Source organism: Rhodamnia argentea, chromosome 8, assembly GCF_020921035.1.
Source record: "Rhodamnia argentea isolate NSW1041297 chromosome 8, ASM2092103v1, whole genome shotgun sequence".
Classification (NCBI taxonomy): domain Eukaryota; kingdom Viridiplantae; phylum Streptophyta; class Magnoliopsida; order Myrtales; family Myrtaceae; genus Rhodamnia; species Rhodamnia argentea.
The window spans coordinates 4248404-4273610 of record NC_063157.1 but is presented as its reverse complement, the minus strand read 5'-3'; the positions used below and the strand labels follow the sequence as shown (position 1 = coordinate 4273610).

The following is a 25207-nucleotide window of genomic DNA, read 5'->3' as shown; positions in this document are numbered from 1 at the left end:
CTTGCCTGACACTTTAACTAGCAAAAAGTTTGAGTCCTAATTCGAAATTCGAGCTGCATTATCCCAAACTCATATCTTAAAATTAGGGCTGACTCCAAATCTCAAAGTTGGAGACGATTCAACTGGCGGATTCTCAATATCTTGTTTGCATTATTCCTACTGTATAAGTGGTCGTTTTGTTATGGTACGAAATAAATCTTTTCGGATGACAATAAGCTCACGGTGGCTATATCTCGACCATATGAAATATTGCGTTCACCTGATTTTCCATTTACACTAGATCAGGTAACCCATGAGCAAATACTCACATGACATTGTTCGCATTTTGTGGTGTCGGGATTGAATCCTTACACAAACCTGACCCGACTTGACAAGCTTGGACAACAAACCCAGGCTCGCCAAAGGCAGACCAAGTTTGGGTAGCTATGCTTTTGGTGGGAAAGGACTGGACGGAACGACATTGGCAGAGCAGAATCCAAAAATGAAAAAGCAAGCAGAAAGACTTTTGCTTGAGGGACGGCTTGCAATGTGACGGATTCCCCAAAACTAAAGAGTACATATACAAAAATGTTACAAAACAGACGGCTGACTTTGTCTAACGCCCAACTGGCTTTGTGTAACGTCCAATGTGAGATTCTAGACCTGTAGAATTAAATATGAATGATGTCAAAGAATAAGTAAACAGAATCTCTCCTGGCTTTGAATTGCTTAGCCTTAGGTTGCGAAACAATAGAAAAAATCCATTCTAGTGCAGCGTCGAATTATCCAAGAGACTACGACAATCCGACTATATGACAATGGGGACGAACGCGACATAACACTTGGAGAGTTCCTAAAGAATAGCCATAGCAAAAAGTATGGAGAAAATAATCATGGCCTATCTAGATTCGAACGGCCATCATTTGCTCTAGATTCGAATGAGTGAAGCATGGTCCGGCAAGATTTTTTTTGTTTCGATTCTACCTCCGAGTTAAGCATGGGTAACTGAGTGATTGGTCTCCAATGACGCATGCTTTCTTGCTTAATCACTAGGTTTTAACCAGGACCTGAATGAGCATGGCTAGTTTCTTATCTAATTTCAGACACAATCATCATAAAGAAAGCTAGGTCAATCCTCATGTATCCACCCACAATGAATGGTGAAGACCCGTTACTCAATTGAGGCCGGCCAAAAAACAAAAAAGGTTCATTTACCTGAAAGAATCATTATTCTGTCAACCACTCCAATGTTCTCCTTTTCCTCTGTTATGCCTGCATAATGAAAAGGTCAACTGACTCATTCTGCCACTTGCTAAAATCCTTAGCTCTCTTGTTGTCATTACACCTCCCGCTGCATTCTTATATATGTATATATACTCTGTCTAGAACAAGAATTAAGGATTCAAGAACCATAAAATTGCATGACCAGTAGTGCAAACCTGATGGAGAAGGGGAAGCCATCGAAACTTAAAGGCATGTTGCTCAAGTTTCTGCCAAAAGCGGCACCTGCAGTTACCTTCCAGAGCCCGCCGATCAGTCCCAGAACTCCCGGGAAAGCGCTCTTGGTTCCTACTGCGTCAATAATCCCGAAGGATGCTCGAAGAAGGCTGAAGAATGGAAGCTTTGACGCCCGGGAACCTGGCTCGCCAATAGTTTCGTGCATAGGACAAGTGAAGAACAAGAAGAAAAACACGAGGCTAAGCAAGCTCAACAGGCAGGACTTGCCTAGGACAGGAGAGACCAGATTGGAGGAAAAAGGTTCCAAAGAGGTAAAGAAAAAGAGTCATTCACCTCCAAAATTTCAGCTCTTCAAGGCGGCAAAACGTGGCCAAAAATCTGATATTGCTGACAATAGTAAGCCTTTCGGTCTGGAGAAAGTGCCCTCCCTGGCCAATGTGAGGAAATTTGCAAGTGGACGCGGTGCACTGACCAACTTCGACTGGAGGGATCACGGTGCAGCAGTAGTTCCAGATTGTTCGGATGATGAAGAAATAGAAGGGGTCAAGAAGATCATACCCCATTCTGCACCCATTGTGCTAGGCAGAAATGAGATGGTACTAGAGCCCAAGAAAGAGATAAACTTGTGGAAGAGAAGAACCACAGCTGCTCCACCACCACTTCGGCTGTAATTCTGTTAGATGATTCAGTGAATCTGGACTATATCACCATATGTATACTGATTAATCATTGTTTTTGTACAAGAATTTGCAAGAAAGTGCAATTGAGTGTTCAGTATGATCATCTTAACAGGTGCACCTAATATGCTTTTTATTTACTTATAAATATTAGCCCTGCCCAAACACATTTATAAACTCAGAATAGCATGAAGCTTTTTGTAAGTATATTGTTGAGCATCTTTCTTTTTTTGCTGAAAAGTGTAGCTTCAAAATTACCACGAAAACAATGCACCAAAAAAATGCAGCATAAAAAGTTTATTTCACAGAGTGAAATGGAATAAACTCACTATTAACTGCAACCAGCAACTTGATACGTCTCTTAGATTCTCGATCCCATTGCAAGTTAAAGTGTAAAAATATTATTCCATGCATATAATCCAACTGTTGTAGACATTTAGCTCTCCTCTTTGATTGTCCTCAGAACTAACTAGGATTTGATCACAGGTTGGTTCGCCAGTGAATAAGTGATCAATCTTCTGTGGTCAAGTGACAAAACAAGCTCAAAAAGTTTATAATTGAATCCAGAAGTAAACTATGAAGAGGAAGTCATAACATGTGAGATGACACTCTAACAAACATTGATACAGCAATACAAAAGAAGCTTTGAATGAGTAAACTATGAGTATGACATTTCACTCAGATTTCATCATTTGAGGTTATAATATTCAAGATAAAAATTGGAAGCCCCATGACCATTAAAGTGATAAATAAATAAGAGAATAGCGCAATGCAATACGTTCGGTGAAGGAGTTGAAAGGAATGTTTGAGTACTTGAAACTGTCAAAGAATTACTTTTGGCAGGGCTTTCAGGTAAAAAAGGAGCAATGAACAAAAATAACTATTATGGAAGAAATTTATCTGAAGTACCCAGGAGGAAAGCACTATCTTCAGTGGTTGCTTCGCAAATTTCTGCCTATCATTTCTTTACCTATAATACAAGAAATTTAGAAACACGAGGTACAGACCAGAGCTTAACAAATTGTCAATGCTTAGATAATTTCTGTAATGGATCATAACTGGTGAAGTTTGCAAGAACCTTTCAAAACCTAATGTGCTGAGGTGACTCATTAATTGTTTATATCTATCCTTCCAATCATATGCTTTTGACAAAGAACTTTGAAGTCCTCAACTTCAGTTGGGCAAATAATGGACCAAATTTACTGCTATTGAATAATGGTGGTAAGGTTGATGAGATTAATTGCAGTGTGTCCAAAACGAGGCAGGTGAAGTAAAGCAAAATAATTCGGCAGAAAATTTTGTTGACGAAAGGAAGAAGATCAAGAAGAAAGACTGGATCAAAAGTCAAAAGACCTCATAAATAAACAATAATGTAAAACAGAGGAACCAACACAAGTAATAGTTGAGCAAAATCCAAGGTTATATGCTGATGAGGTCAACAGCGAATCGGATATGATAGTGCCCGCGCCTATTTTTTGATGGTCAATCTGAAATTCCGAATTTCAGATTGTGATACAGGGGCGAAGAGGATATGCAAAGGTTTGAAATAAGATTCTTTTGCCCATCCTTTTTGCCTCGTTTTTGGCATGAAATTACCAAAAGGAAGTTGAAGTTCTGTAATTCTCAACGGTAAAGTCCATTAATGTGCAATAGCTTGATCTTGACCAATATGTAAAACCAGCACACTTTTGCCCATGCTTTACAATTTTGCTTAGTTTGGTAAGAAATTACCAAAAGGAAGATGGAGTTTTGTAATCCTCAATAGCACAGTCAGTTAATGTGCAATAGCTTGATCTTCACCCATACATAGAACCATCAGATAGCAAGAAGGATTAAATGTTTGCCAACTAAAGATGGCAAAAATAAAAGCCAAAGAAGAGTATATCAAACCAAACCTCTAATCGAGCGACCGGGTCATTTGTTAAATGATCTCCACTGTATCACGCATATGCATAGCGGCGATTGTGAAAGGGACGAACCAATACTTTCACCCATGTACGATTGAAACAAAGATATCTAGTACTCTGCACTCTTTGCTCGTTGAACTATCGAGCTTGAAAAGTGGTTCGAAGTGACTGTGTCTCTTGATCTTAGAACATCGGTAAGCCTCATTTTTCCTTTTAATTACATTAAAGTCATAACTAATTCTTCATCTTCCATTCCCTCCAAACTCTTGAGAGTTTCAAAGATCTCCTGCGCATATGGGTGGGACTCGTCCTGAACTCCAAAAGTGTGGTGAATGCTCTCGATCTCCACCGAACTACAACCAATTGGCTTCCTAATCTCCTTTTCTTTCAGCTGCTTCCTTGCTCTGGCAACATCCTCCCAACGCCCCACATCTTCGTACATTTTTGCTAGTAGTATGTACCGGCCAGCATTATCAGGGTCTAGCACAAACAATTTCTCCGCCACTTTTTCCGCTAGTTCTATATTATTATGCACCCTAGAAGCACCAAGCAGAGCACCATAGACATGTTTCCCTGCAGGAATGGGCATAGTTTCTATGAGTCTGGCAGCCTCGTCAAGTAACCTGGCCCGGCCCAAAAGATCAACCATGCAAGCATAGTGTTCCTCCGTTTTTCGAATTCCATATGCTTCCATACTGTGAAAAATTTCCCACCCTTTTGAGACGAGTCCTGCATGACTACAAGTAGATAGTACACACAAGAACATCAATCCATCAGGGCACAGGCCGAGCTCTATGACTTTGGAGAACATGTCAAGTGCTTCATCTGTGTGACCATGCATTCCATAGCACCTTATCATCGCATTCCATACAACAATATTCTTGTCGCAAACTCGATCAAAAACATCTCTTGCAATTTTGACATGCCCGCAATTTCCATAGGTTGAAATGAGCCCACTAGCGAGGAAAGCATTTACTTTCATACCCAACTTCATAATGTAAGCATGAATCCAGAAACCTAAGTGTATTGCCGCTGCTTGAGCACATGCAGGTAGAATTCCAACAAGAGTTGCGTCATCAGGCACAAAATTGTGCTCTTGCACCATAGCACGAAAAAGCTTTATTGCTTCACCGGCATATCCATTTGAAGTGTAACCAGAAATTATGGAATTCCAGCTGACAATGTCCTTCTGAGGGATTTCACCAAACACTACTCTAGCCATTTCAATCGCCCCACACTTGGCATAAAATGCCAAAAGAGCATTCCCAACATATAAATCGAAGTCAAACGCCAACTTCACGACATGGGCATGAATAACTTTACCTCTCTTCGTACATTTCATGGCACCGCAAGCCTTCAGCACAAATGGAAACGTGTATCTGTTAGCAGAGACGCGACTTAACCGCATGTGGTAGTATATGTCCAATGCTTCCTCGAAAGGACCCAAGTTCGCATAACCCCGGATCATCACATTCCACAAGAAAACATCTCTGTCCGACAAGTTATCGAACACCTTACGCGCGTCGCCCATGTTCGGCGCCCCGTATTCGCCATAGGCCCCGACCAGCTTCGCTGCGAGAAACGGGTTCTGCTCAAATCCCCCGACTACGACCTGGGCGTGTATTTTTTTGAGGCACGAGCTGCTTCTGCAACGTTCCAACAGGTACGTATAATCATACGAGTCTCTGTTCTGGATACATTTATATGCCCTTCCATTGGAGTAGGATCTGATTGTTTGACATGTTGCAGTGGAGAAGAACAGATGCTTTAGCTTTCCTCGTGGGCTCAGCAGATGCATGGGTCTCGATCGAACATCACGAGCCACTCTCTTTCGACGTTCTGCGCATTCTGTTAGATGAATGAGAAGGCTTTGACAATGTACGCAACTCTCTCGGGTGCTGTGGCTCCATTGTGAACGCCAAGGCCGAAAGCACCCTACAATCACGCGTCCGAAAGGTGGCCGAAACGATCACGAAGGATGAATGTCCGCTTGCATGGACGCGGGGTCAGGATTTGGAAGACTCTGCGTGAGCCTTGGTTGAACCGACACTGACGATTTGAGAAGCTTCACGGTAACAGTATAATTTAGCAATATTAACCACACAAGTATTATGAATAACAAAATATGTGTGGCAATTATGATAGAATTTTCTCTGAATTTATGCCTAATATTTCACCGTGATACTATCACACTGTACACTCTGAAAATAATAGTGAACATAATTTATCTTAATTGAATGTATCTTATATTTTCTGCTTCAAAATTTTATGCTTTGCAATAATGCGTCATTTATTTGAAAACATTGTCCAGTATTTTTATTATGAAAAGAAAATTTCTAATATATTGATGTTTGCAAAATGAAAAAGAAATTTAGACACCCTTATTTAAATGTAATATCACGGAAAACCCTAAACCGATACATTTATAATTAATTTATCCCAAACTATTTTTTTTATCACAAAAAATCCCAAACCGACACACTTGTAATAAATTTATCCCAAATTGGTATGCCTGTGACAAATTTACCATTCGTTAGTTTTCGTTAAATTTAACCGTCAAATTGCTAAGTTATATGGCGTGGCAATTTATGGGTGTACCAATTTAGGGTTTTTACATTCTATTTGTTACGGGTGTATCAATTTGAAATTTTTTGTAGAATTAACCTAATTTAAAGAAGGGTAAATTTATCACGGGTGTATCGGTTTAAAATTTTTCGTGGTCAAAAAATTAGTTTAAGGTAAATTTATCACAAGTATACCAGTTTAGGTTTTTGATGGTTAAAAACATAGTTTGGGATAAATTTGTTACAAATATACCGATTTAGGATTTTTCGTGGTCAAAAAAATAGTTTGGGGTAAATTTGTCATAGGTGTATCAGTTTAAGGTTTTTCATGGTATTAACTCTATTTAAATTGGCAACTTCCACTTCAAGGCAGTAAAAATGAAAAAAATCAATTTCGTGAAAAAAAAAAGATATTTATACTACAAATCCTAAAATTTGTCACAAAAATGTAATTGAGTTCTAAAACTTTTAGAAAGTGCAATCAAATTCTAAAACTTGTCAAATAGTTGCAATTGAGTTATTCCGTTAACTCCATCCAATTAAACTAACAAAAAAAAATGCAAACTTAGCTTTTTTATTACTTTCTCTCCCCTACATGGCACCGACATGGCTAAACAAGAAAGATAAATCCAAAATGAAGTCTTTTTTAATCCATATTTGATTTTCAAAATATATTAATCAAATTAAATTTAGAAAAAAAATAAGCTAAAATTGAAAAAAGAACAAAAAAGAAAAGAAAAGTAGATTAAAACTAGCGAGGGCCCCTGTAGGCCCTTGGTGCCATTGCCCCCACCATTGCCGGAAGAGCCGACGAGGGCCTACGGGCTCTTGCTCGCCGTCGGCTAGGGTTACCGACCACCGGTCGGGTCCCGGCGACCACGGCCAGCCCTCGCCCCATCATTGCCGACCTTCTAGCGATGGTGGGTGCGACAACGGTGAGAGCTTGGGGCCCTCGCTGGTTTTGCTGCTATTTTTTTTAATTTAGTTTAAGTAAGATATATTAAAAATCAAATTTAAATCAAAATGACGTCTTTTTAAACTTATCTTTTTTGTTTTTGCCATGTCGGCGCCACGTAAGAAAAAGAAAGTAATAAAAAAATGACACATCAGTATTTTTCGTTAGCCTAATTGGATAGAGTTAACGGAAGAACTCGATTACGATAATTTGACAAGTTTTAGGACTTGATTGCCTTTTTTAAAAGTTTTATGATTCAATTGCACTTTAGTGATAAGTTTTAGGACGTATCTAAAAAAAATTATTACTGTTGCAATTAGTAAGTTATAGAGTGCATTGATCACATGAAGGGGCATCATATTAACATGTGATCAACGGATGAGGTTTTGACAAAAATACATTTATTACTAAAGTGCAATTTTGGGTCAAGGCTAATTTATGTAATCTTATGCTATTTTTAAAATTACGGGTGAAATTAAATGCAAAAGTTATCTTTACATATTAATTTTTTTTTTAAACAAGAAGAAGATCAAGGCAAGTAGAAAAATGTCATTTTTACGTCAAAGTGAGGTTATGTTGTCGACCGGTGCACCAGGACATACCGCTTTTGTGCCGTGGCAAGGATTGCTCCTGCTTGTCAATATTTGTCTTGCAAATAGCCACACAAAATTAAGAAAAAAGTACATAAGAGGTGTTTTTAGATTTGTATCATTCTGTTGTGACACGTTTATTCAGTTCCGGTGGCTTGGATCGTGGCGACGGAGTCTTATTCAAAAACATACTTGTGTAGGGTGCGAGCTTTTTGATAGTGACTTCTTTCGTTTGGTAGGGCCACGAAAGGCTACTTCAATCTAGGAAAGAGCTGAAAGCTCGAGAGGGTCGCCTTTCGAAGCGTTCGTCTGTAACCAAAACGTCACGACATAATTAAAGGAGCGACGCTGACCGAATCCAATAGTAAAGTGGGCATTTTGCTTTGCCTTGGACTCTATTGAAACTAAGCAAAGAAGGAGGTAGAATGGAGAAAGGAACGAGACAAAGGCAGTCTTGCTTGGCGTGAAGGCTGCTGGTTCAGGGGTAGGGCACTCGTGGACCTGTCTATCCTCTTATTTTTGAGAGGTAGGGGCTACATTTGCTATTTTCGCTGATTGCTCGTATTTCTTTACCCCAATTAATGGTTTTTATTTTGTTTCGGCCCTTTCTCTCGATTGCCCATAAGGGCCGATAGTAGGGCCCTTCTAGCCTCCTAGGAGTCGTCCGGCAGAAAAGACTTTTTGAATGGAGTAAAAGAACTCGGGATCGTCGATCATACTTCAGATTCCTTGTAAGGTCAGATATCATAACTTTAGAAACGTCCAATTACATAATTGAATCGTTGAAATGTAAAAAGTGTTTGAGATTTTATCTTTTCTAAAACGAAATCCATCGTATTCAAATATTTACAATAAACGTATCCAACGTATTGTTTAGTATTTTTTTTCTTATTTAAGTTCTGTTCCTGTCAACGTATGTGTGTTTCTACGAGTAATTGTCGGATTTGACCCATGGACTTCGAGTTTTGTCCAAGAGAAAGAGCTTCCTCAAGAGAACGGGGATGAGACCTAAGCTTATGAGTCACAGCCAGCTCCTAAAGGTCTGAGATTTGTGCTTGTCTGGTCTCGCGATGTTGTCCATTTGTGGTTATGATTGGAAGCATGCCTTGCAAGGTAAGAGGATGAGACCCGAGTTATATGCCACATACGCTATCTGAGATTTCTGGCTATTTACATTTGAACGCGACTGCAATCTTTTCGGGTTGATATAATTTTTTTGGGGAGGGGGGGAGGCGGTTCAAGCAGATTTTTTGACTTAGGTTTCGTTTGTTTCATGAAAAAGTTTTTTAAAAAAAAATATTTTTCTCAATTTCTAGCGTCTGGAGGGCGAAAAATATGTGGTCGAGAAAAATATTTTTTGGTCAACTGAAAATTTCCTTCTAAAACTGAGAAAAATGATTTCCTTTTTTGAGAAGTGAGGATCATTTTTCTCATCTTTCCTTCCTCATCTCTTTCACACTTCCTTCGTTTATAATTATTTATTTTTACTTTATTTTCATTATTTATTTTTGAAATTTGGTATATTTTATATTTTCTTTTTAATTTTTGAGTTTTTTTTTTCTCCTTCTACCTCCTCCTCCTTCTTCCTTTCTCCATACTGCTGCTCAATCTTCCTCCAGCCGCCACTTTGTCCTCCTTCCTCCGGCTGCCTTGCGATGGCCATGAATCGGCCCGTCGAGCTTAAGGCGGTTGGTCTCGGCAATCTTGGGCTAGCTTGCTTTGTTGACCTTGGCCGAACTTGCGTAGATCTGGCGAGCCTCAAGCTCATCGGCCATGGTCGAGCTAGTGGCTCATCGGCCCCGGGTGAGTCCGAGATCGCCGGGCTGAGTCATGGCCATCGTAGGGTGGCTGCAGGAAGAAGGAGTGGTGGTTTGGAGGAAGGAGGAGAAAAGAAAAAAGATAAAAATAAATAATTAAAAATTCACATTTTTTAGAAGAAGAAAAAAACAGAAAAATAAAAAAAAATTATTGAAAGGAGTTCATGGAGGAATATGATTTTCCATACCAAAAGACGAAAAATATTTTTCGGGTCTTTTTCATAGTTTAGCTAAACACCAAAAAACATTCTCATTTTCTTGTAAAATAACTTTTCAGAAAATATTTTCCGAAAGCGTCGCATTTTCCGCGAAAGAAAGAAGCCTTAGAGATTGAGGTCACTAATTTAAACCGACAAATCGTATGTAAATTATTTTGGGTGGGAATTGTATATTTACTTGACATGAGTTGTAAAGTATTTCATGATCTTTTTGCTTTGCAAATGAAAACACTTCAAGGTTATTTTTTATAAGATAAGTGAAAATAATAAAGTTAATTTTACGAATTAAGAATAGGCTCGAGCTGAAAAATAAATTTTTACCTATGTTTCCTCTATTTTCCGGGCCGAGAGGGACGAAACCGGTCGGACCGACCGAGCCAGGTGCTCTAATCGCAGAGCATTTAACCCGAGCCGAAAGAGTCACGCGTATAAAAACTGCTCCGTCTCGATAGAGTCCCCTCGCTCCCTCTCCGGGTCTCCCTTTCTGCAAACCCTAGAGCTTTGCATCTTCGGGAGGAACATTTGTCTCTTACAAACCCTAATTCGCTTTTCGGCCTCGCTTGTTCGGACTCCTTGCTCGATAATGGCAACTCTCTCTCTCTCTCTCTCTCTCTCTCACTGTGTTTTCTCGATCTCGTATGTGGGATCTGTGAGTGACTGAGTGGCTCTTGTTTTCTTCTTTATTCTTTGCAGGCAGATTCTCCTCGCAAGAAGTAAGCTTCGATCCGACTGGTTTATTGTTTTTTCTTTGATTTACCGACGAGTTTAATGTCTTGATGACGTCGTGTGCGCTCCAATTAGCTTGTCTAGGTCAAGAATTATGCGCCTTGGTCTTTTTTCGGCTCTATCGAAAGATCCGGTGCTCATTTGTGGCTTCAAACGAGTGGATGGGTAGATTACATTGTTCATTTGTTACTTTGTGAACTGACGCTTTGGCCAGAGCGACTGGGAACCTGTTTTTCCTCCTATTGATGCTGTCTCGGAGATTTCATCTCGATGTGCACATCGAGAAATTAGCATTTATGGCATCATGCGCCTTTTCATGTCTGCTGGGTATGCAGCAAGGCACTTTTCCAGGCTGGTTGGTGTTTAAGTTGCTAGAGTTAATTGTGTGCACAATAAAATTCCTGTGTCTGGTCTCCCTGTTAATGCTTCAGTCCCTAGATGACGTGAAACATATGTATTGAGGCAAAGCCCAATTAGGCTATATCACGAGCTTATGAAGCCTTCAAGAAAATGCATTGCGCGTGTTTGCTCTATTTGGTCTTGTTTGCATCATATATCAATAACAAGGAGTAGGAACTTATAGTGGTAATATCTCTTTTGCTACGAGAGCAATGTGCATCCGTCGTGCTTTGGTCAAATAATAGTCCAATACACAACATGGGGCAAGACATATTGCTTGCTTTGAAATGTTAAATCCATGTTCACTTGTTAATTAGGTATTCAAGATCCCCGTCACCTTGGAGAGAGCAGTCAAGGTCTAGGTCCAGGTCTAGGTCCCCGTCCTGGTCCAAGCACCGGCCGAGGTCACAGTCCAGAAGCCGTGGAAGGTATTGGAAGGGTTTGAATTCATTAGTTTATGGTGTTATGAGTTTCTGCCCACTGGTCCTTTCAGTGTCTGAAATCTGGTTTTGTATTTGTGTGGTATGCCGGTGTATTCTGATCCAGATCAAGATCCAGAAGTCATGGCAGGTAAGTGTTAGCATTTCATTCCGTATATCTCAATTCTCACAAGCATGTGTGATACTTGTTGACGATGGTTTTGCTTGCTCTAGTCTGTCTTTCACTGCCGCTTATACTTACCCACTTTTGTGAAATTTATATTCTAGGGATGATAATAATCCTGGGAATGCACTTTATGTGACCGGTTTATCCACTAGGGTCACTGAAAGGGAACTAGAAGACCACTTTTCGAAAGAGGGGAAGGTCAGTAGCTTCATCGGAGTTCACATTTCGAATTGCTGTGAACATTCTTTTCCTGTCTGGCATTAGGTGCTGAGTTGACTTTGAAATTTAGGTCGCTTCTTGCTTCCTCGTGGTGGAGCCTCGCACACGCATCTCTCGCGGTTTTGCATTTGTGACCATGGACACTGTTGAGGATGCTAATCGTTGCGTCAAGTATCTGAATCAGTCTGTCTTAGAAGGGAGGTACATCACTGTTGAGAAGGTAATGTGATATTACAGATCTTGGCAAGTAGTGAGATTTTTTATTACCTAGCTTTCTTCTTAACTTGGAGGTTTTCTGGATACATTCAGAAGACTTTGCGTCAGCTATGTTGGCAGCAACCAAAGATGATGAGTTCATCCATGTCAACTTAAGTGAAACAGCTTGATCAATGGCCGGCTTTAACAGCTTTTCAAAAGCATCTGATCAACTAAACATAGCAACTATATTGCAACAACCATACAACCTCAGCATTCACTTTCAACTCTCAACTAATCAACGGACATTAGCAACAACTTTCTAGTCAGAATTATATGGTATCTCATATCCGGCATCCATTTGTTGGAAAACTAATCTTTGTGTGTGGTTTTTGTTACCTTTTACTCCTGTTGACTTCTTTCACACAATTTGAGATATATTTTTTTTTGTAATTCTTGTTGTTTGGATGGACTATATCTAGAAGGATGTACTTTCTTCAAGTTTGTGTGGTGATTGAAATTGGCAACGGAGCCTGTAGCAGAAGTGTTTTGGATGGCCAACCTTTGGAATGATGGGTTGATTATCTTTAGTTGGGTACTTTCCTTGGGAGAGATCACGATATTGAGGTAATGCATTTTTTATTTCAGTCACGGAGGAAGCGACCACGGACTCCAACTCCTGGGCAATATCTTGGATTGAAGAGCACTCGGGACCACGGTGAGGGTTTTGCTTCCCATTTTTCTGACAATGGAAATAGGTGTTCTTTGAAGATTCTGAGACAAATTTGTACTCTTGCATTGCAAACAGGCTATCGTGGTGATCGTGGTGACCGTGGTGGTAGGTATCGTGGCCGGGAGGATTATGGCTACCGTAGATCCCCAAGGCGCTCACCATATCGAGGTGGTCGTGATTATTCTCCCAGGCGCTCACCTTACAGTGGAAGGTCAAGGAGGGACAGATCAAGGTCACCTATCTATTCTCCTCGTGGTTCTAGGTGATTGTTCTTCTTAGGAAAATGTATGACCAATTGCCAAGGGATATCGTGGTTGGACTAGGTGTGACTTGTTACCGGGCTGTCTTCTAGAGGTTTACGAAACAGTTGCTCTTCATATCTCTTTGTTATGGTCATGCGTCATACTTTAGAACTTGTTGATTGATGATCTGTAGTATGAAGTTGCATTTTGCTTTATGAAGTGTGTGGCACGATGTCTAGAACTTGTTGGTTGATGATCTGTAATATGAAGTTGAATTTTGCTTTATGAAGTGTGTGGCATGATGTTTTGTGATGATATGGTGTTTCCAGATTCTCTGTTCAAGTATAAGGGCATAGTAACATGCCAATTACCACAGCTGTTGAAGATGGGCCATATAATCTTGTCTAGGTGTCAATGACAGGATTGAGGTGTTTTCTAATGCTTATTAAATGGATAGGAGCTATGTTTGGGATTGTTTACCCGAGTACCGGGAGGCTGTTTGTTTTAGCATTTGGAGCTGAAAAGGTACTTAAATGGTCTTTTTGTAGTCTATGCCTTGAAGGTAGTACACTGTGGTTATAATTGGTTGTTTGGATTTCAAGTCTGATTAAGATGGGTTAAGATAGGATATGAAATTTAAGTATTTTGATATATTCTATCTATTGTTTGGTGAATTGCCGAAATAGAGCTGGATATTTACATATCCTGCTTTGTTCATTGTTTGGTAGGATCTGCTGTATCAGTGAAAATTCACAAACAGAAATGATAAGAATCTCATGATCCACTGATAAAAGAGGCTTGAAATGCGCAAAAGGAGACAATTCGTGGTTATTCTAAGATCTAAACTTAACTAACAAAGGAGCTCATTTATAGCATTACTAAGCTATAGAGTTGACTCTGACAAGCAATGTAATGGACTAGAGCGATATGGACGAGATAGACCGGTCAAAGAATACTAGATCTAGTAAGAGAGCATGATTATTGTAACTTTGAGGTTCTGAAAACTATGACGCCTTGACTTTCTTGTTACTTTCCTGAAACCTCGAGGGTACACGGAGGCGTTTCGGTTCTCTTATTTCTTTCACGAAGCTTTACGTGAACCAGAGAATTATGGAGTAGTTGCATATCCGCGAGGAGAAAAAAATTGGCCACGAGAATGATGCATTACGAATGTCGTGCAAATGAGGAAAAATGACGTGGCTCCAACACTATAGTTGGTTGAGACAGGTCGAATGTCAATGCAGACGTATCATGCCGTGATCTCAAAATCGAACGAATGTAAAAGATTCGGGTCTTTGATTTACTCTCTTCACGATTTAGAAAATGCCCCATCGATGGTTAAATGGGTGAGAGTGTTCTGGAAAATAACATAAAAGATTTTTAAACATTGGTCGGATATGCGCCTTTAGATTTTTAATTTATTTAATATGATCTTTAAATTATTTACTAATATTAAATTTAATATCTAAATTATATAAAAATATTCAATGTCATTTTTCTATTAATTCAAGTTAACAAATATTAAGTTTGAACACTGGGAAAAAAAAACTTGCATATGAATTGTCATCGCAAGATATTTATCAGAAATCAAGGAAAAGAAATTTTTACGTGAGATATTATTGCAAAAGAACTCAAACCTGCGCATTCCAACAGAGGCCACATTTTCGACCAAAAAAAAAAAAAACACACACACACACACACAGAGGCCACCGACCAAAAAATAAAACAGACTTTTCTTCTTCTTTCACTTTCTACATGGCTCTCACTCTCTGGTCGAAATAGAATTCTCCGACTCGATCAACCTCGCCTTCAAATTGATTGGATTTGACATTTTCACCGACATGCATATATATAGGCAGTGTGCCCTGTGCAAACCCTAGATTCGAATCGTCACCAACATCGAACTCAACCCATCAAACCATCTTTATCATGAGGCTCCAAGCAATTTGCTTAGAAGTTTGATTTTGAGGAGGAAGAAGAAGAAATATTGATGTCTGAGGAAGAGGGTCATTTGAAGTACTTATTATTATTAATTTTTTGTCTTTCTTAAAGTAAATCGGTTGACATATGAATATGTTGACTCATCATTTCTAAAAAGTCAAACTCGACATATAGTAGTTCATGTTATCAAAGAATTTCTGATTTCTCATTTGAATAAATGGAAAGACTAAATAAAATATTTACCAATAATTCATAGGTCACATTAAATAAATCAAATGGCTAAAGAAATTGCACGTTTGGTCAAAATTCAAGACAATTTACATCATTTTTTCAAGTGTTTTGTTAACATTTATTTTATGCCGAGTGGCGAATGCTAAACATCCCGAATCATAAAACAGTGGCCAAAAGAAATTTGGCCAATTTTCTTTTTTGGTCAAAGAGAAAACCCTAAGTAAATTTGTCAGGTTGGACCGTGGATCCAAATCGGACCGGTACTTGAACCGACCCGTCACCCGGCAGGCTCCCACAGACGTGCCACGGTTCGATTCGGCAGCTACGTTTTTGAGGCGGTGAACCGAATCAACCGAAAGTTTGAAGAACTGAAACTGGAAGACGCAGAAGCCACGAAAGGAGCAGGAAACAGCATGGCGCGTCTCCTCAACGCGCCGCCATCTTCTCCATTCCTCTCCAACCTCACAGCCTCTCTTCGCCTGGTTCCTCCTCCCTTCGCTCGTCGATCACTTCAATTCAAGGTGCGACGCAGGACGACCACCTTCGTCTTATGTATTTCGCCAATTTAGTTTTTTTTTTCTTTCTTTCCCGTACTCGTGAGCTCAGAGCTTTTGTGGTTCAGGTGAAGTGCTCGTCATCCGGAGAGAGCCAGGAGTCAGAATCGGAGGCCGGCACGTCGTCGTTGTCTTCTGCTACTGCTGGTGCTGCTTCATCGTCGAGCGGCTCGACTTACAAGTTGTGCGCGGGTATTGGAGGCGTAGGGTTTTGCGAGACTGCGTACTTGACGTATCTCAAGCTCACAAACTCAGACGCGTTTTGCCCTATCGGCGGCAGCAGCTGCGGTGACGTGCTCAACAGCGATTATGCTTCTGTTTTTGGTATTCTCTTCAGTCTCCACTTTTTGATCTGTGTAGTAACGTTCTACTGCTAAATTATCAATACCCTTTGTTTCCTTAATATTCTTGCGATGAAGTACGATAGATTTCCAGAAACTTACGGGACTTTATTGTCCGAAGTGCGAACCTTAGAGAAAGCCTTTTTCACAATTGCTTTGCTTTGTTTGATAGTCGTTTTTAGCGGAAATTTGAGAGAAGGGAGCATTAGATGAATCTCTGCACTCTTTAGCATATGTTTTTGGCTGTTTAGGCATCTTGATCATTTGCAATGTGAAGTTGCAGCAATCTTGCATTTGTCACTTCTTCGACTTGATATGCTGGTTTTTGGCATGTGGGAACGGGGTTTAACTTATGCCTTGATGCATCCGACTGCGTTTGATAGCACTATGCTTTAGTGATTGGCTTAAATAAAATCTGACTGCATCCGTTCTCATGCATTCAGACAAATAAATCTGCATACCAGGAATGCATCTAAATCCTCTCGTGGAATTGTGTTGAAAGCAGACTTTGATCACGATATGTTTGCCTTCACAGGCATTCCTCTTCCGTTGATTGGAATGATTGCATATGGAACTGTTGCCGCTCTTGGCATAAGGTTGACAGGAAAAGATTTTCCTTTTGGACTTGGGGAATCTAATGGTCGTTTGGTTTTGCTTGGGATCACGACATCCATGGCAACTGCTAGCGCATACTTCTTGTACCTTTTGAGCACAAAATTCTCTGGAGCATCGTGCTCTTACTGTCTATTGTCAGCTTTATTGTCATTCAGTTTATTCTTAGTTACCATAAAGGTGTGCTCTCTGTAAATTCCTATTCTCTTTCATGTACTAGTGATTAAGGTGGTGGTTAGTGGAATAAGACCTAATGATTCTGTCAATTGCCTACTCAGGATTTTGGGTTTGAGGAGATACAAAAGACGATGGGACTACAGCTATGCATGGTGAGCTTGGTGGTAGTTACGCTGAGCACTGCATATAGCACTACTCAATCAATCCCTTCAAGGTGGCACATCGTCTATTAGTCTCCAGTCCATCTGCAGTTTTTGTCAAACATATAATATTTTGGCTATTTTTTTTAGTTGAAATATTTTGGCTAAATTGAATGGTGTGTCTTCTATACCAATTCACACCATTGATTGTTGAGATATATTGTGTTTCTTGGAAGGAGTTGTAAATGAAAAGCTTCGCTTGAGAATTTCCTCTAGAATAACGACCATAAATCTCTTGAAATTAGAATTCGCATTTAACGATTTTTTATTGGAAGGCATGCACTTGCCTGATGCTACTTTCTCTTCTTTCTTTATTTGAGCAGCCTTGCTGAAATGGAAATACCATTTTTCACAACCGAGATTACAACACCATCGAGCACTTTTGCTGTTTCTCTTGCAAGGCATTTGCACTCTATAGGTGCAAAAATGTATGGTGCCTTTTGGTGCTCTCACTGTTTGGAACAAAAGCAGGTAATTGGTCCTCCAGAATCTATTTGATCTGTCTTCTCCTTTGGGTCCATGGTGTGGTCATTAGAGAAACTCGACTGCGCATCTTCTTCTAATTGATCTCTCTTAATATGTCTGAAGTTAAGAATTTAAGTTAGGACTATACTCTTTGCAATATATAGAAGAGGATATACTTCACAGAAACCCGTCCTGTCTAATTGTTGGTGAGTGGAGCTTAGAGGAGTAGAAGAGAGGAGCTCCCCTTTGTTTGTTAGCGAACATGTGGTTGTGACCAGCTATGAACTTAGTCATAGCCGACATAGTGCTAATGAAATTTGCAGTGAAACAAGCTTACTCATTAACAATGTGCATTCAGATGTTTGGACGCGACGCGGCAAAGATATTGGACTATGTGGAATGCTTTCCTGATGGATACAAGAAAGGAACTAAAATAGCCAAGCAATGTGCTGATGTTGGAATTGAAGGCTTCCCTACATGGCTGATAAATGGTGAGGTATGGGGATTTCCTCATTTCAGGTTTTCTGGCTCGTCCTAGAGAGAGAATGGCTTTATTCCTGGTCAAAAGCTGTTTCCAGACTGCTTTAACTCAAAATAGTCGCCAGCATCTCTGGGCATTGATTGCATGATCCATCAATTACAAAATGCTGAAAGGGGCCAATATTACTTTCCTTTGTGTTTGCTGCAAAGCGTTTCGAGTTGATGATTCTTGTCTAGGAAAAAAAATTGAGTTCTCACCGAAATTCATCCATTGCAGGTTTTGAGCGGAGAGCAAGAATTGTCAGAGCTTGCCCGAGCATCTGGATTTGAATCTAACGAACTTAGAGGACTTAGCTAAGATGCTTCATCTCTGTGATCTGCATAACTTCCATTTCCCAATACACCGGCACACATCATACATAGTCTGAGATGGTGCTTCTCTTTTACTAGTTGCTTTACAAATCATTGGGCATCAGGAAAGCTCCTTTTTTTTTTTTTTACTTTTGTGGAAATTGTAACGTTTGTCTCAAATATCAGGTCACTCGTACCTATCTTTTTCTGTACATATTTAATGAAATGTCTCTATGAGAGGCTTGTACATTGTTTGGTCCATTGACATGTTTTGATGCACATCCAGGAGTGTCAATATTTCCCGGACTGAACCGACCTATAACCCAAATCGAAATTTTTTGGGCGGGTCTTCTTGTTCGGGTATCAAGTAAATAAACAGTTATTTTGACTGTTTTAACAATGATTTCAAACTTCAAACCCCAAAATTGAATCGTGAGAAATAGTAGCGCCATAGCACACCAGAACTTGGTCAAATCCGTCTCTTTCCGTATCCTACCTTTATCCGTCAAATTCCATATCGTTCTCCCTCTTGGTTACCGACTCATTCTCAGCCGTCTTTCTCGTTGTACTTGAAGAAGCTCCAGTCTGACTAGCTCGCCATAGTTGTCGAGAACACTGCAGGTGCTTCTGCTGGCCCGGCAACATCCCTTCTTGAACATCAACCATTGAAGATTTTACTTCTCCTTCAAATGTGATTTGTGAAGGAAATCTGGGTTTTTACTGACCCGGCTCGGTTCTGGTAGCAAAAGGTATGTCACCATTATAAATAAACATATCTTTGGACAATCATGAAGAAAGCATTCCAATAGGCAAGTTCTGATCGGTTATAACAAGCCACAACTCACGCAAATACCCAATCATCCCAATCATATTTTGAACTTAGAATTGTAGGGCTTCACCCAATGGGGAGCCCTTCCAGAAATTCTCAATGGTCTGAGTTTGAACCCAGGCCAAAGAGGGGGTTTGGAAATAGTTTTCAACCAGCAATAGACGCGCCTCGGTTAGAACCTCACTAGCTGCGTCATTGCCCCAAGCGCAAAGATACTGAACAAATTAGAAAATCCCTGTTTATATATAACTGATTTGACCTTTCCATGTTACTACCGGTCAATGTGGGACACCTTCCATGCCACTTTGGAATGCACTTAGTTCATTCCATGCCGGTCTTCTGTTCCTTCCTACTCAGGCTTCTCATTAGCCACATTAAAGGTAATGCAAAAGATGAAACTCAAGTTGAAGGCACATCATATGCAGACAAGGAAGAAATTATTTTCAGCACAGTCCGCCGTAAGCTGAGAATCAGGAATCACTGTGCCATAACCAGAAAATCTAAATCTTCACCTGCTTCTGATTTCACGCATATGCCCGGAATTGAATAGGATGAGATCGACAAAGACGGTAACGAGACATGGCACGGCGGGAGCAGAGAGTAGGACAAACTCGAAGAACTACATTGTCCCTCACAGCTTAAAAATGACAAAAGAAAGAAGGCAAAACAAGCATGCAAAAATATTTGATCATCAAGGTTGTACGCAAATGCAAATTGGAAAAAGATAAAAACTCTTTCCTCTCCCTGTTCAACTAAGCAATTACACGCCGGTTCTCATTGTATCTTATCCAACTCACGAGCTCTGCTCTGAATTAACTAGAATATCAGCTCCTTGCGCGAGCAAGGACTCAGGACGAACCCATTCGGGGCGATCCAAGCCGGGGGTGGCCACAGGATCCTCAGGTGATCGGGCGAACACAATGCCTTCTTGATGCTGCGATCCGGCATATCAAATACTCGAACTCTCCTGTCTCTGCAATCTGTAAAATATATGCAGTTCCCCTTGCATCCGTTGAATCCTTTCAGCATCACCGAGAAGGAACTGTAATCGCCCAGAAAGAGAGCAACTTCACCGAGATCCCTTATCTCATCCCATTTTCCCCATTCTTGATTCAGCCGATAAACCTTGAAATTAGCAGTATCCATCGCAGCCATCCCACAACGTTTATCCTCCTCATCGAAATATCGATCCACCACATAGAGATCTCCGCCTGACTCCACCAGGTGCTTCCGGTCCCCGACCCTGCCGTCGCCGCAAACACGAGGTGAGAACTGCACGATCTTAAAAGAAGGATCGATCCAGGACACAATGCCAAACCTATCAACAACATAAAACTGCCTTTTGTAAGCAATGACATCATCGTATTGGCAATTCGGATCGTCCAACGCATTCCAATCCTCATCCTGATGTTTCCAATACTTTAGCTTCCCTTTACCAAAAATCCCAACAACCAAAGTCTCCTCTAGAGCGGTCCCTGGAGAATCCCGAAGTATGACCACCTTCTTTGCTTCATAACTTTGTCCATACCCTCCTATGAGATAAAGTTCTGAAAAAATGTCAGTGACCCTATAATCCATAGGACACAAAACCTTAGGAAAGGTCCCGTCTTCGAACAAGATGGGTAGGCTTGAGAGCGGATTGAAGAGCTGAAACTTGCCTTGACCACTTAAGTCCTCATCTTCTGTGGCCTTTCCAGCGACCTTGATCAACCAACCTTCGCGAGACGGAGAGCACTGCGAGTCCTCCAGAGACCACGGTGGTCGCTCGAGAAGATAGACCATGCGTTCAATGAGGGTCCCTCCAATTCTGATTTTGAACGCCGGGACAGGAGGTATCAAGGAACGCCAGGACGAACAGACGCTGCGAAACCGGTCTACGTCCATGTGGGTGTCGAGCTTTCGCCCGATCATCGCCCACAACTCAGTCGGGAGTTCCGGCCACGGGACCGATCGCTCCATCGCAATACGGCCTGGCGATCGTCCAGAGACACGAGGAGGGCAATTGAGCTCGAGATTTCGATAGGAAGACGGCGAATGTTTTGCCACCCCAGTCTAGTAGGTCCTGCTTTCCAATTGTAACGAAGGATACGCAAAGGCTTCTCTTCAGTAACGCACAGAGGCACTCAATATCAACAATACAAATAAGATAACAAAAATCCTAACCATGATTAGAGAATTCGGAGATCAATTCGTAGTCCTCGATCTCACGAACAACGTACCAAAATGTGAGTCAATTCCGTCGATGTTTAAGCTTCGAATTGACCAGAAAATGGCAGCCCTGTTTTCTTCTTTCTTTCCCCTGCTCTTCGCTCGCTGGGCCGAGACTCGCATCCCCTACGCTGTTTTCCTCTTTCCTCTCTCCGGCACTAACTCCACGCAGACAATCCGCACTCTCTCCTCGTTTCGCCTTTTTCTCTTTTGTCTTTTTCCTTTGTTTCGACTTTTCTCGCTTTTTTTTTTTTTTCCTTCCATTCATTTGTTTCTTGTTTTCTTTATTTGCTCGCTGGGCCCCATATAGGCGAGAAAATATCTAGTGATGTGGATCAATTGGGGCGTTCATTTTTTATTTGGATGGCCCGAATCTACCATGTCACTTCTAACATGCCAAACAATGTTAGGGAATTCTGTTCCGATCTGCAAGCGTCACATCGGCAGCTATTTCATCTTGTCCCAATTAGAGCTTGACACACACACACACATATATAGGCCTGGATTTGGCCTATGACAAATAAAAAATCTCAATCCATGTCGGTTCCCATCTCCTCATGCGTTTCTTCCTCCATCTCTGGTCACTTTGAGCCCAATTTCCCCGTCTCGCTTTGCCATCACCAATGGCGGAGGTGCCAGGTCATATTCATATGTTAAGTTCTAATTGGTTCATGGTTAAAAAAAAAAAAAATTGCACGCCACATCGGCGGCTGATGTGGCGCTTGCAAACCACTAAATATTTTCTTTACGTTGATGGTCACAATAAACACCGATGAAACAGGAAGCAATATATCTAAATACTAGGAAAAATTGTCAAAAATATCTTAAACATATCGCATTTTTGTCAATTCAGTAATAAACTTTTTAATTTTACCAATTCAGTCATGAACCACTTGCATTTGTACAAATCCAGTCCTAAACCTTTTTTTTTTTATGTCCATTTAGTCATCAATCTTTTGCATTTATGCCAATTCAGTCCATTCAACCAACTTTGTCGGGTTAGCGCTAACGTGGCAATTTGTAATAATATTTTACTAATTTTTTTTATTTTTTATAGTTTTATTTTTTTGTAAAACTTTTGGTTTTTTAGTTCTCCTTCTTCCTCCCGCCGCTGGCTTGCCGGCAACCAGCTAGAGGAGAGGGCCATTGGTGCCGGCATCGTTGGGTGAGGCCAAGCCACGCCATGGCTAGGCGAGGCTCGGCCTTGCTAGCCATGGCGTCGCCTTTGCCTGTTCCTTCCTCCAACTCAAACCTAAAGTTACAGAGAGAGAGAGAGAGAGAGAGAGAGAGAGAGAGAGAGAGAGAGAGAGAGAGAGAGAGAGAGAGAGAGAGAGAGAGAGAGAGAGGAGTGGCTAGCTTGGGAACAAGACGAGGGATTCGAAGGAAGGAATTGGCAATGGTGATGCCATGGCTGGGTGATCTCGGCCTCATCTAGATTTGGCAAGGTCGATTCTCGCCCACCCATGGCGTGATTTGGCCTCACCCAACGACGCTGGTGGCCGCCTGGCCCTCCCCTTCAGCCGCCTCTAGCCGATAGCCGGTGGCTAGAGGAAGAAGAAGAACCAAAAATAAAAAAAATAAAAAGAACAAAAAAATATAAATTTGAGAAAAGTATCAAAATATTATTAAAAATTGTCATGTCGATGCAGTCTGATCAAAGTTGGTCGGATGGATTGAATTTATATAAATATAAAATGTTTAACACTGAATTGATACAAAAAAAAGTTTATGATTGAATTGTCATAAATACAAAAGGTTTATGACTTAATTAACGAAATTAAAAGATATAAAACCGAATTAACAAAAATAAGATAGATTTATGACTTTTTTAATAATTTTTCCTTAAATACAACTGAGTTGATTGGACAGGACATCCCCATTTCATAGTGGCATGGTCGGTGTGAAAATGCATGCGTGTTGTTTCATAATAGGTGTTTAAAATGAACATTTAAGTTGTGTTAGATGTTGGAAAAATCTAAAAAAACCGGTGTGGTGTGGAATAATTTATATAAGCTAGCCGATTCTAGAGCAGTTCCCGATTTCTAGATCTCTCTCTCTCTTTTTTTTTTTTTTTTTGTGCTGAAAACGTTCGATCTGATGGGAACTCATTTCCTTCCCCATATGAGAAGCATCAACTCCCAATGCTTTGCAGCCGCGTTCAAGGAACTCTTTTCTCTGGAGCTTAATGGTACTATCGGGTTTGCCGATGAAGAACAAGTGGATGATAGATTATGCCATCATTAGCAATAGCAGAAAAAAGAGCATAAGGATACATTAAGTACCAATATTTGCGTACGGCGCTCACTTTCGTATCGATATTTTTTGGAGATCATTTAAGTGTCAAATCGGAGAAAAAAACAATCACTTTAGTACTAACGGCGAGAAATTTCACGACCTCACCAAAGTTAGCACTTAAATAATCGTTTTTAAAAAAAAATGACAATAAAAGTGATCCAAAAAATAATCATTTTAGTACTAATCGGAGAAAAAAAGATCACTTTAGTGTCAACGGCAAGAAATTTCGGCGACGTCACCGGAGTTGATACTTAAATAATCATTTTTCAAAAAAATTGGTATTTAAGCGATAAAAAAAATATTGACATCAAAGTGAGCACCGTACACAAATATTGGTACTTAAAGTGTTCTTTTGCTCCGAAAACAGAGCAATGTCCAGAGATGCTCGTGAGTGCCTGAGTTAAAGCAGACTAGGAACAAAGCCATTCTCTCTCTAGGACGAGCCAAAACACCTGAAACAAAGCCATGTAGGAAAAGCCTTCTGTTCCAACATGAGCAGATTGCTTGGGCACTTTTACTTCCATCAGGAAAGCATTCCACAAAATCCAGTATCTTTGCAAAACATCCAAGCGTCTTGGCGCGGATTTGTTAATGAGCGATCTTTGCTTTACCGACAATTTCCATAAGCATCGCGTCGGCTACGACTAAGTTCATAGCTGGTCACAACCGCGTGCTCACTAACAAACAAAGAGGAGCTCCTTCTCTCTTCTTGCTTCTCTATATCCTCTTCTACAATTCGCAAAGACTATAGTTCTCTTCTATACTCTGATCTTTAAATATTCCATGTCGGAACAACTTGAAGAAGATGCGAGCTCGAGTTTCTCTGACGAACACGCCATGGTTGCATAGGATAAGACAGATTAAATAGGTAACGAAGAAGACTGACAAGCACCACACGGCTTTGCATCCACAGGTTGCAAATGCCTTCGCAGGAGAAAAAGCAGAAGTGCTAGACGGCGTTGTAATCTCCGTTGTGAAAAATGGTAGCTCCGTAGACGTTGGTGGCGGCTCGAGAAGATAGACCCGGGCCTCTCCAATTCCGAGCTGCAACTCTGAGACGGGAGGTAGTGAGGAATGCCACGACGAACACATGCTACGAAACCGGTCCATGTCCATTTGGGTGTCGAGTTTTTTCCCGATCATCGACCACAACTCCGTCGGGAGTTTCGACGATGGGGCCGATCTCCCCATTGTGAAGACAGTCTGGCGATTGCTAGAGACGCGAGGAGGGGCAAATA

At 40.7% G+C, this 25207-nt stretch overlaps 5 protein-coding genes and 1 non-coding gene across 11 annotated transcripts; 3 read left to right on the top strand and 3 right to left on the bottom strand.

Moving 5' to 3' along the window:
* Window positions 1–1264: 1264 nt before the first annotated feature.
* Window positions 1265–2108, top strand: LOC115744672. The gene is made up of 2 exons (XM_030679978.2): window positions 1265–1626; window positions 1771–2108. The coding sequence occupies exons 1-2, from the start codon at window positions 1401–1403 to the stop codon at window positions 2106–2108; spliced, it is 564 nt and encodes a 187-aa protein (XP_030535838.1). The 5' UTR covers window positions 1265–1400.
* On the bottom strand, window positions 1996–6071 carry LOC115744655 (pentatricopeptide repeat-containing protein At3g46790, chloroplastic-like). Of its 2 annotated transcripts, none has more exons than XM_030679940.2 (2): window positions 4010–6071; window positions 1996–2110 (listed from the first exon to the last, which is right to left on the bottom strand). In XM_030679940.2, exon 1 carries the CDS (start codon window positions 5817–5819, stop codon window positions 4239–4241), a length of 1581 nt encoding a protein of 526 aa, XP_030535800.1. In that variant the 5' UTR covers window positions 5820–6071; the 3' UTR covers window positions 1996–2110; window positions 4010–4238. The 2 variants fall into 2 exon arrangements, with proteins under 2 accessions (XP_030535800.1, XP_030535799.1); XM_030679939.2 differs by having other exon boundaries at window positions 2002–2102.
* A 4521-nt stretch (window positions 6072–10592) lies between these two features.
* On the top strand, window positions 10593–13570 carry LOC115744673 (serine/arginine-rich splicing factor SR45a). 3 transcript variants are annotated; one of them, XM_030679979.2, is made up of 8 exons: window positions 10593–10751; window positions 10859–10878; window positions 11608–11718; window positions 11837–11860; window positions 11998–12094; window positions 12186–12335; window positions 12959–13028; window positions 13119–13570. In XM_030679979.2, exons 1-8 carry the CDS (start codon window positions 10749–10751, stop codon window positions 13307–13309), a joined length of 666 nt encoding a protein of 221 aa, XP_030535839.1. In that variant the 5' UTR covers window positions 10593–10748; the 3' UTR covers window positions 13310–13570. The 3 variants fall into 3 exon arrangements, with proteins under 3 accessions (XP_030535839.1, XP_048139799.1, XP_048139798.1); XM_048283842.1 differs by lacking the exons at window positions 12959–13028; window positions 13119–13570 and adding an exon at window positions 12428–12629; XM_048283841.1 differs by lacking the exons at window positions 12959–13028; window positions 13119–13570 and adding an exon at window positions 12425–12629.
* Window positions 13571–15814: 2244 nt separating this feature from the next.
* LOC115744663 (thiol-disulfide oxidoreductase LTO1) lies at window positions 15815–18822 on the top strand. 2 transcript variants are annotated; one of them, XM_030679953.2, is made up of 7 exons: window positions 15815–15978; window positions 16080–16335; window positions 16888–17144; window positions 17243–17355; window positions 17665–17812; window positions 18165–18297; window positions 18564–18822. In XM_030679953.2, exons 1-7 carry the CDS (start codon window positions 15871–15873, stop codon window positions 18614–18616), a joined length of 1068 nt encoding a protein of 355 aa, XP_030535813.1. In that variant the 5' UTR covers window positions 15815–15870; the 3' UTR covers window positions 18617–18822. The 2 variants fall into 2 exon arrangements, with proteins under 2 accessions (XP_030535813.1, XP_030535812.1); XM_030679952.2 differs by having other exon boundaries at window positions 15817–15978; window positions 18165–18302.
* A 706-nt stretch (window positions 18823–19528) lies between these two features.
* On the bottom strand, window positions 19529–19680 carry LOC115744814. Its single transcript, XR_004015853.1, has one exon. It is a non-coding gene; the product is annotated as a U4 spliceosomal RNA (small nuclear RNA).
* A 282-nt stretch (window positions 19681–19962) lies between these two features.
* Window positions 19963–21582, bottom strand: LOC115744661 (putative F-box protein At1g65770). Of its 2 annotated transcripts, XM_030679950.2 has the most exons (2): window positions 20309–21582; window positions 19963–20268 (listed from the first exon to the last, which is right to left on the bottom strand). In XM_030679950.2, coding segments are annotated over exons 1-2 (1119 nt in total). In that variant the 5' UTR covers window positions 21426–21582; the 3' UTR covers window positions 19963–20266. The 2 variants fall into 2 exon arrangements, with proteins under 2 accessions (XP_030535810.1, XP_048140428.1); XM_048284471.1 differs by having other exon boundaries at window positions 19963–21581.
* Window positions 21583–25207: the final 3625 nt, after the last annotated feature.

Excerpts from the sequence above, each read along its gene's own strand:
- LOC115744672 (XM_030679978.2), top strand. The coding sequence starts at position 1,401 with ATGACCAGTAGTGCAAACCTGATGGAGAAGGGGAAGCCATCGAAACTT. Across the intron at positions 1,627-1,770 it reads CGCCCGGGAACCTGGCTCGC|CTCCAAAATTTCAGCTCTTC; the intron begins CAATAGTTTCGT and ends AGAGTCATTCAC.
- LOC115744655 (XM_030679940.2), bottom strand. The coding sequence starts at position 5,819 with ATGCATCTGCTGAGCCCACGAGGAAAGCTAAAGCATCTGTTCTTCTCC.
- LOC115744673 (XM_030679979.2), top strand. Across the intron at positions 10,879-11,607 it reads GCAGATTCTCCTCGCAAGAA|GTATTCAAGATCCCCGTCAC; the intron begins GTAAGCTTCGAT and ends CTTGTTAATTAG. Across the intron at positions 11,719-11,836 it reads CAGTCCAGAAGCCGTGGAAG|ATCAAGATCCAGAAGTCATG; the intron begins GTATTGGAAGGG and ends ATTCTGATCCAG.
- LOC115744663 (XM_030679952.2), top strand. The coding sequence starts at position 15,871 with ATGGCGCGTCTCCTCAACGCGCCGCCATCTTCTCCATTCCTCTCCAAC. Across the intron at positions 17,356-17,664 it reads ACTCAATCAATCCCTTCAAG|CCTTGCTGAAATGGAAATAC; the intron begins GTGGCACATCGT and ends TTATTTGAGCAG. Across the intron at positions 18,303-18,563 it reads CATGGCTGATAAATGGTGAG|GTTTTGAGCGGAGAGCAAGA; the intron begins GTATGGGGATTT and ends CATCCATTGCAG.
- LOC115744661 (XM_048284471.1), bottom strand. The coding sequence starts at position 21,425 with ATGGAGCGATCGGTCCCGTGGCCGGAACTCCCGACTGAGTTGTGGGCG.